Genomic DNA, 10002 nt, shown 5'->3' on the forward strand with positions numbered 1-10002 from the left:
CGAGTGACTGCCGCGATCAGCGGTACCCCAAACCTGCGAGTGACAGCCGCGATCGTCGACACAACCACCACCACCCCGCGAGTGACAGCCGCGATCGCCGGCACCCCACGCAAACCCCTCCCCATCCCGCAATCACAAGCAAAACGACTGACATCGCAATCGGCAGCAAAACGACCGACATCGCAAGCAAAACGACCGACATCGCAACAGCCTGCAAATTGAATGACATCGCAATCACCCGCCCCCCACCCCCCCCGCGGCTGACAACGCAATCGCTCGCACGGCTCCTCCCACCCCAACTGACAGCGAGATCGCGTGCAATAACACCCCCCCCCCCCCCTGACATGGTCGCTCTCCGCTAAATGACAGACAATAAATATGCCCCCGTTATGCCTAATACACACGATGCGTTTTCCTGCTCGATACGCGGGTCGATCGGGATCGATTAGATTATTTCCAACATGCTTGATTCTGATTTCGATCGTTCCTGGCGTCGATTTGGCATAATTAACATGCAAATCGGCGGCAGGAACGATCAAAATCCGAATCGGGCATGTTGGAAATAATCGAATCGATCCCGATCGACCCATGGATCGAGCGGGAAACCGCATCTTGTGTACCGAGCATAAGACCAGAGACTAGTAGGAGTGTCTGAGGGCTGGGACTTGGGAGGGCTAATGAATAATTAGGAAGCAGGATAAGGGAGGATATGACATCACAATTGGCTTCAGACAAGACAGTCAAAGATGGAAGCTGCCATGAAATGGCAGGAGCATCAATCTCTGCATATAATATATAAAAATTCTGTGAAATCCAAACGTGGAGAGTGAAATGCATATGTAATGTAAGTACAGCCAGTATTTAGCTACTGATATGTGTGTTTTGTCTCTGAGACCTTATACCTAACAGCTCCTCTTTAAAGTACATACATATGCAGAAATACTGTCAGCCGCAAGGATCTGGACTTATGTCCTCTGGTGACAGTTTGCTGCCAAGTGCTGCACTGATGTGACACTATCCTACAGGCTAGAGATGTGTTCTGTTGCTATGGAGGAGGTATGGAGCAGGAAGGAGAACAATCCAGCACTCCAGATCTCTCAGTGATGCATTGGGGAGGATCTGGTCCACAGTATACATACCGATGCTCAACAGAGACAGCCCCGACTGGCTGCCTTTGATGTCAACCATCTAGTGTGTGCCTGTATATGAGGCTTTAGCAACTTTGTAGCCATTCCTCCTACTTTTTTGCAGCTAATCTGAAACTGTGCCAAGCTATGGGTAAACAATACAAATTAATGCCCACATGCCTTTATAGTATTAAGATATTAGTAGGGAGCTGCAAGATCAAAAGGCCCCACACACAATATAACAATACAAGACATATAACATTTATATTGTGCTTTTCTCCTGGCGGACTCAAAGCGATTCAGAGTTGCAGCCACTTGGGGTGCTTTTCATGAGCAACTAGGAGCCTTGCCCAAAGACTCCGTACTGTTTTGAGCCAGGATTCAATCCTTGGTCAAAGATTTAAACTGCATCTAAGGCAACACCCTAAACCAGTATGCTATCCAGCTGCTACACTTTAACCGTAATAGTTCTATGCACTTCATTTCTTGATCTGAAAATACGTAGCCTATATAAAATTTCTATCACATCGCTACTAGTTCATCTCAAGCACGCAAAATCACAGATGACTACCAGTCTAAAAAGTAAAAAGACTGAATTAAAAAGTAATCATTCTAAGTTGTGCCAGAATGCAGTTTAAATTATCACTTGTTTAAGAGGAAGAAGCAAAAATAGATGGCACGCCACACGACTTAACAAACTGTTTTTATTTAGTTAAAGTTAACTTTTGTTTTCCAGATGATCCTCCTTATTCAAACAAGAGAAGAAATCCAAGATCCAAAGAACAGTAAATGGTGGGCAAAACAATTTTGTCTGTCTGCAGACCTACATTAAATCTATATTAAAGCTCAAGTTCATCTCCCATATTTTTCCATTGCTAGTATAGGGGACCATGCCATGAATCACTATTTCCATATGTATTGCAGCCATTCCAGATAAATACTCTTTGCAAAGTCAACGTGACCCATGCCCTTCTAGAAAACAAGGATCTGGTGGAGGAGTAGGTGTTCCCCAAATGGTGAACATTCGCTCGCTCACTCAGCTCAGCTTAATACCTCATCTGTGGGTGATGGCAAGAGTCTGGACAGCTTTTTCTCTAGTAAAATTGCATTGTCAGCCATTGACCTTGTGCTTTGCTAATTAATGCTGGCATTTTCAGTAAAAATAGACGGCTTGATTAGGGCTTTTATTGCACTTCATAAGTAATGTTCAGTGCTAACCACACTGTGCAGGGGAAAAGGATTTTTACATTCAGTAAAACATGAAATCCCTGATAGTTTACATTCATTATTTGAGTAAAGAATGTTAAGCTGTTGGATCCTGAGATCTGGCAAGTTTCTATGCTGGCCACACACTGACAGATAGGAACTGAGAAATCACAGAATTCACCAACAGTAGAGTTGGTTACTGAAGGAAATATGCTATGATGGCATGACTTTGTGCTGTGAAAAGTTTAACCTGCTGCCAGCAGAAGTGATTTCTTTGTTCTCAGCACTTGATTGTCTGTTGGTAATAAACACCATAAAGCTTAATTTATACATTTGCTTCAGGAAACCACCTGGGCTGTAGGCATAGTCTGTGATCTGGAAGATCTCTCAAATCAAATCTTCCAGCATGTGGCCAGGATGACAGGACTGACTTACAACTTGTTTTTGATACTTGACTACCCGAAACTTGAATACCACTTGAGTATAAAGGTCATAATCCTTATAAGCGCAGATGATGTACAATGTGTTATCAGCTGGTCTGAACACATGGCAGAATAATCAAACACTATTCACATGGGTGAACACACTTGTTTTGTGTACCAGTAGTAGTAGTACAGTTGTTCCTGACAGCTGATATCCTGAAGTTCCTGCAGAGAACAAATCACTGTGCTCCAATAAAAGAGTGCGCTGCATGGCTGGAGTTCAAGGCAGTATATGTAGGAAGGGCGCCTCTTCACCTTTATCCTCTTCTTGCTGGGAGCCCTGCACTCTGTGCTGACAAAATGATCAGGAGCTGAAGGATGTCTGCATAGAGTGCAGGGCTGTCAGCAAGAGGAGGAGACCAGAGACAGTGAGGACTCCATAAATAGAACAGTGCCCTCTGCACTAGAGGGGAAGGGAGGAAGAGTGGCTCCCTATAGCCCCCGGGTTGTGGGGGCTGTTACAACACTGATCTTGGGTTGCCTCTTTCATTGAAATGTGGTCTTCGCACTAGTATAGAGCATTGTTAGTTAAAGATGTTGCAGTTTTTATGTGGTCCTGATTATGGGTTTGGTTTGCTTTCTGACGGTACTGTCTTAACTTTCTAGTTTTTAGCATAAAATGGTGAATGGTTTCTGAGTTAATGCAAATTTTCACCTAAATAGTTTCACAAAATTGCCATTTGTCATTATTTATAATGATGTATTCCGTACTGTGAATTCTAAGTTGGAATATTTTAACCTACATATAACGAAGGGGTCTAAATGAGGAATCCTCTGTGAATATACACTGTAGGTTGCCAACAAAATTATGACTGTTTAACTGCATTCATTACAGTTCTTGCTATTTAAAGCTCTTTTCCACGCCAGAAGTCTTGAGTCTTAATGACTGCATTTGTACATGTAGGATATGTAATTTTTATTTTTCTTGCTGTTACACATTGTTAAAATGTTTCCTTCTCGTTAATTTGCAGATCCCTGTGGTGGAATCAAGTTCCAGATCAAATGTTCTGTTTTGTTAACCAAAGATGTACATGTAATTGAGAGCACACAAAATATTTGTATTTTGTATTCCATTAAAGACTAATTCGTAACAAAACAAAATACAAATTATGATCGGTTTTATTGGAGTAAATGCTCACCTACTTGGGGCTTTCACTGCCACAAAATGTATAAATCCTACATGTCCCCATTCTGGTCTACTGTTACTAAGAAAAGGCAAGCTTAACTGTAATCTGACAGCAAATAGAGGTTAAATGTCTCTAACTCAAAAGAGAAATGCTAAATATATTCAGGTCTTGTGTTAAAGGTTCAGATAATACAGCAAACTGTATACAGAATTTTCTGGGCTTAACTTTGCAGATGATGTATATCCAAAATTTCGGCTTGCAGCTGGGACTGCGGCAGTGACTACAGCCGGAGTTTAGATATTGTTAGCTGAACTCTGGTTACCAGGTGACTTTGGCCAGTGTTCAACTAATGGAGTAATGGTAAGTGTTAGGCTTGGGTAGGTAGGAGGTAGGTTCGTGTTGGGCATAGGTGGGGGCAGGTTAGTGTTAGGCTTATAGGGGGGGGGGGGGTGTTTAAATTGAGGATAATCTTTTACCCATTTTACTTTGTGGCGCTTTTCAGTGTATTTACGCCTGGAGGGCCACTCCGCTTCTAATAGCGCCCAGCCCCACGGGGTAGGGGTGCTACCTGGACTGCCAGAGAGACTAGGACCTGCATGGAGAATATTACTGCTGTACTAAACCTTGTGATGAAACAAGGCAGTAACTGTTTTGCTTTTTTTTCTTAACATTTCACTGACAACATTCATCTCAAACATAATACAGTTACATCGTGCCAGGCTATTCTTTTTACAATTCAGCACACTTGCAGCTTTAACAGTTTACAGCACGGCCATACCACTTAGCAGCCAAATGAATCTTGCCTCCATTTCTGCCCAACAACAGAGCTTTCTGTTGGTGGGATCTAATTGCTGCTGTGTTTTTTTATTATTATTATTAATTTTTATCAATTTGTTTTTTTTAAATAAAAAAAGGATTTGTTTTTATTAAGAAATTCCCTTCCACCTTCCCTCCCCGAGATCCAATCTTTGTGATCAGCTCTCATAGGCATCATCCTATGAGAGGGATGGCGTGTGAGCCACTACAAGGGACAACCAAGTGTACAGGGCTGACCCCAGTACAGCGCTGTGCTAGATCGCACCACTGTACAAATGAAAATGACGGCAGTTTCCATACCTAACAGCCTGCCAGCTCCGATCGTGACTGGCAGGCAGTTTACAGAGCGGAGCTACATAACTCGGGATGCGTGATACCCGCTAATCTCCGCCTACAGCACCTAACACCAATGGGCATTAGGTGATCGGGAGGGGGTTAAACTGAGTCCACACGGTACAATTTTCCGTCAGATCAACGGATCTACAAATTTTCGATCGAATTGCGAACTATTTTGGATACCTGTCAATGCAAAATCGATCCGAAACAATTTGAATGTCTACACACGTTGCAATTTCTTATCAGATTACTGGTCAGTCTGATGGGAAATTGTACTGTGTGTATGAGGCTTGAGACAGGTCATAGCTGTGCAGAAAATATAAAATTCAAAAGGTCTCACAAACTTTCAAGCACCACTGTAGCAATGCTATTCTGATTGTGGTGATGTGATAATTAGGTGTTTATCAGATACATTGATAACCGTTATCCCTATGGAAGTTTGCTATTCCTCATACTTATGAGCTGGTGTATGTTATCTTTAAAAGCGTAAAAGTGCTATTTTGATTATGATAATGAAAATGGTTATGATTACATCATACTGCAATGGTAATTTAGTTGTCAAAATGAATATTTTACATGTCCCTTGATAGCCTTTGCATCCATCATTCAAACATCAGCTGACAGTAGCCACTTTCCATTTATCTAGCTTTCAACATGCTTCACTCTATTGGTATTCCTAAAGTGTGCTTTTACGCTACTGTTCTTATGGAAATAGCTGACAAGTGGCTATCAAGGCAAATTGCATTATAGTTCAGCAATTTAAAAATTGTAATGCGGCATACATTAAGGGATAAATATATTACTTAAAGGGTGTCTAGACTTCCATGGAAGGGAAAAAAGTTTCTTGCAAGACCGTATGCATCGCAATGATTTCAGCAATCCTTATTGCACTGCCTTCCCTCTGTCTATAGAGACAGAAAGATGAGATGACATTTATGTGAGACAGGATACATCGCTAATTACCTAGGTGTGTCCACACATAATGTGAGTAGTTTAGGGTTTGTGAAATGAAAATTTTGGTTTGATTTTTCATCAAACTGCGCACTTGCTATTGTAGCACAGAGGAATATTTTAACTATTTAAGAGCTAAAAATAGTAGTTGGTTATAGCGCTTATATTAACATATATAAGAAAAGAACACAGGTGCTATGAGAATCACAAGAGGACTCCAACTCTTGTCAAAAGAATACCAAAGAATAAAAATAACTCCTGTGCTTCAGTCTGTTTAATAACACACAATATGTTAAGAATAACTTGTTTTTTTATTGGTACACTTATTGTGTGTTATTAACCACTTAAGGACCATGGGCTTAAACTCCCTTAGTGACCAGGCCATTTTTCACTAATTAGGCCACTGCAGCTTTAACGGGAACCTAAACTGAGAAGGATATCAATTTTTCCTTTTAAAAGAGTACCAGTTGCCTGGCTCTCCTGCTGATCTTGTTTCTAATAGTTTTAGCCACAACCCCTCAACAAGCATGCAGCTCAGGTGCTCTGACTGAGGTCAGACTGGATTAGCTGTATGCTTGTTTCAGGTGTGCAATTCAGCCACTGCTGCGGCTAAAGAGCTCAGCAGGACTTCCTCGCAACTGGTATTGTTTAAAAGGAAACCTCCTCATCCCTCTGTTTAGGTTCCCTTTAAGGGCTCGCTGCAGGACCGTACAACTCAGCTCACAAGTGATTTGTATCGTTTCTCCCCCCCCCCCCTCCCTTTTCTGCCCACCAACAGAGCATTCTGTTGGTGGGCGAAGATCGCTCCAAGGATGATTTTTTTTTTTTAATCTTATATATTATTATTATTTTTTATTATATATATATATATATATATATATATATATATATATATATATATATATATATATATATATATATATATATATATATATATATATATATATAATTTTGCTTCCCTCCCTCCCACACTCAGCCAATGACAGTGATCAGCCTATGACAGTAGATCGCTCCTGCGAGTTTTGGGGGAAAACAGTGTCACACGGCTGTCCCCCGTACAGCGCTGCTGTAGATCGCAGCGCTGTACTATGTAAATGGCAGTTTCGCTGTCTGTCTCCTAGCGGTGATCACCGCAGGGAGACTGATGGCGGAGCTCCATCAGCGCGCGAGATCTCCTGCAAAATGCCTCCGTGGAGAACTCTTTAAGAAGTTAAACAGAATTATTTATACTGAAGAGTAACGGTAGTAAAAGTTGCATCATTAATTATTAACAGTATCCAATTACCATATTTTATATTTTTCAGATATGATGCACTTTTTCTTCCCGAAAATGGGGGGGGGGGTGCCATAAGTTGGAGCGTCTTTTCAAATCTAATCCTTGTTTTCCAACACACACAATAGCCATAATGGCCTCTATTCATAAAGCATTCCCGCATGCGGTAATGCTCAAAACAGCTGACTTTACCGACCATTTAGCAAAGTGTCAATTCATAAAAGCTGTTTCCACATGAAAAGCTACAATTCCTGAGCAGTGCAGGGAAATGACCGCTTTATGCGGTGATTATCTCAACACATTTCACTACATGTCAATTCATACAGAGAGCAGGCGGAATTGGGAAGGAGAATACCGTCTGTTTAGAAAAGGTGATAAGGATGCAGATAACAGCCAAGCTAATGGGGACAGATCTCCCAGGCAGCAGCAGAGAGGAGGGAACAAAAAAGGCTTTCCGGAATACCCAGGCTGTGTTTTTAACCTCTTTGGTACCTGGTTTCAGATAAATTTCACATCAGAAAGCCTGCATGGGTAACATTTCTTGAAGTTCTTCTAAGCTGTGGCAATGAAATAGATTGTTTAAAAATACTAAAAGACAAATTCAGCACAGAGGCAGTTAAAAAAAAAAATGCACATTTAACCGCTTGCCGCCCGCGTCACGCCACTGGGCGTGGCTGCGGCGGCAGCCCCAGGACCAGCTAACGCCAATTGGCGGAAAGTCCTGGGGCAGCAGTTTACAGGAGATCGCGCGCACGCATCTCCCGCTTGGTGGGCGGAGCTGAGCTCCGCCTTCAGTCTCCGAGCGGCAATTGCCGCTCGGGAGACTGTTACATGGCGAAACCGCCGTGTATTTACATGTGCAGCAGCGCTGCACTGGGGACAGCCGTGTGACACGGCTGTCCCTCTGGGGGACAAGAGAGCGATCGGCTCTCATAGGCAGAAGCCTATGACAGCCGATCGCCGTGATTGGCCGGCTGGGGGGAGGGAGGGGATTTAGAAAAAAAAAATATTTAAAAACAAAACAAATATTTATAAAAAAATAAAATAAACACGGGGGGGGGGGCGCAATCAGACCTCCCCAACAGAGAGCTCTGTTGGTGGGGAGAAAATGGGGGGGGGAATCACTTGTGTGCAGAGGTATACGGCCCTGCAGCTTGGCCTTAAAGCTGCAGTGGCCAATTAAGGAAAAATTAGGCTGGTCACTAGGGGGTTTACCACCATGGTCCTCAAGAGGTTAAAGGGAAGTTGGGGCTGCCTCCTTTTTTTTTTTTTTTTTTTTTTTTTTACTGTAAGGCTGTCTGCACGGAGAAAAGCACACAAGTCTAAAATACCGATGCAGTGTTTTCCTTCAAGATTTTTTTTTTCCAGTTTTCTGCACAAAATTGCCTTATTTCAACATTGGCAGGGAGGCAAAAAAAGCCTCCGCACCGGTTTTTTGTTTTTTTTAAAGTGAGCCCGAGGTGAAAGTGATATGGAGGCTTCCATATTGATTTCCTTTTAAACAATACTAGTTGCCTGGCAGTCCTGCTGATCTATTTGGCTGCAGTAGTGAACTGAATTACACCAGAAATCAGCATGCAGCTGATCTTGTCAGTTTTGACAATATTGTCCGAAAAACCTGACCTGCTGCATGCTTGTTTAGGGTCTATGGTTGAAATTATTAGAGGCCGAGGACAAGCAGGGCAGCCCAGCAACTGGTATTACTTAATAGTAAATGGATATGGCAGCCTCCATATTATTCTCACCTCAGGTTCCCTTTAACAACCCCAAAATTTAAAGAGAACCTGAGACTAATTAAAATAAAAAAATGAGATACTTTCCTAAGAAAATGGAAGCCCTTTGGGTCCTCCAGAGGCTTCCCACATCTTCCTTGAGATCTCTGCCTGGAACCCTCTTTATGTTCAGGGATTCACGCATTGGCAAGGTCCAGGACGACGTGGGAAGCTTCTGCAGGATTCAGAGGCTTCCATCTTCTTAGGTAAATATCTATTTTTTTTTTTTATTTTACTCCACCTCTTGTACACCTCAAAGATGCATAATCAAAATCTTAAAACCTATTTTTCAGGCAAAAGCATCCTGGCTTTTACCACCAGCTTGGATCCATGCTACAACACAAACCTGGTCATTGCTTAGTTTTGCACTACTCACATGAATAGTGGCCAAAAACATATTTTTAAATATTAATTGCAGTGAAATGAACTTAAAAGGGTAAAGGCAGACTAAAAAAGTGGGTACAGCATTGGGTTTGGGGAAAGTTTAGATTACCACTATTTCAGTCCTATACCATTATATCTCACTGAGATCTAATATAGATTGAAATAACAATGTTCTCTTGAAGAGGGTAAACGCAGGATATAACATCTAGTAAAGATTAAGTGAAAGCATAAAAGCAGTGCAACACCAGCTAAAAGCGAACCTATATTTCTGTATGTAAAAGGTAACACAAGCACGAGAAGTCAACATGTGTGTCACGCTGCAACTCCCTAGGCAAATCACATATCTGATATGCAATGCTATAAGAAGGACATAAGGGAAATGTATTTGTTCTTGCAATGGTGAAGTCATGCTGAATAACAAGGAGAGTAGTAGAACTGGTCTTTCTTTACTTAAGAAAAATTCCCAAGAGCTATTCTTGCCATATTTTATCTGTGAACATTCATATTTATCTATGCCATGGTCTATCA

General features: G+C 41.8%; 1 protein-coding gene across 3 annotated transcripts in view; it reads left to right on the forward strand.

Moving 5' to 3' along the window:
• Nucleotides 1–3922, forward strand: part of LOC137518356 (tight junction protein ZO-2-like) — a 54462-nt gene extending 50540 nt beyond the window's left edge. For all 3 annotated transcript variants that reach the window (XM_068236093.1, XM_068236102.1, XM_068236084.1), the window contains 2 exons: nt 1864–1919; nt 3787–3922. In XM_068236093.1, coding sequence (XP_068092194.1) covers nt 1864–1916 — 53 coding nt within the window. In that variant the 3' untranslated portion in view covers nt 1917–1919; nt 3787–3922. The remainder of the gene's footprint in view (nt 1–1863; nt 1920–3786) is intronic.
• Nucleotides 3923–10002: the final 6080 nt, after the last annotated feature.

Source organism: Hyperolius riggenbachi, chromosome 1 (assembly GCF_040937935.1).
Source record: "Hyperolius riggenbachi isolate aHypRig1 chromosome 1, aHypRig1.pri, whole genome shotgun sequence".
Taxonomy (NCBI): domain Eukaryota; kingdom Metazoa; phylum Chordata; class Amphibia; order Anura; family Hyperoliidae; genus Hyperolius; species Hyperolius riggenbachi.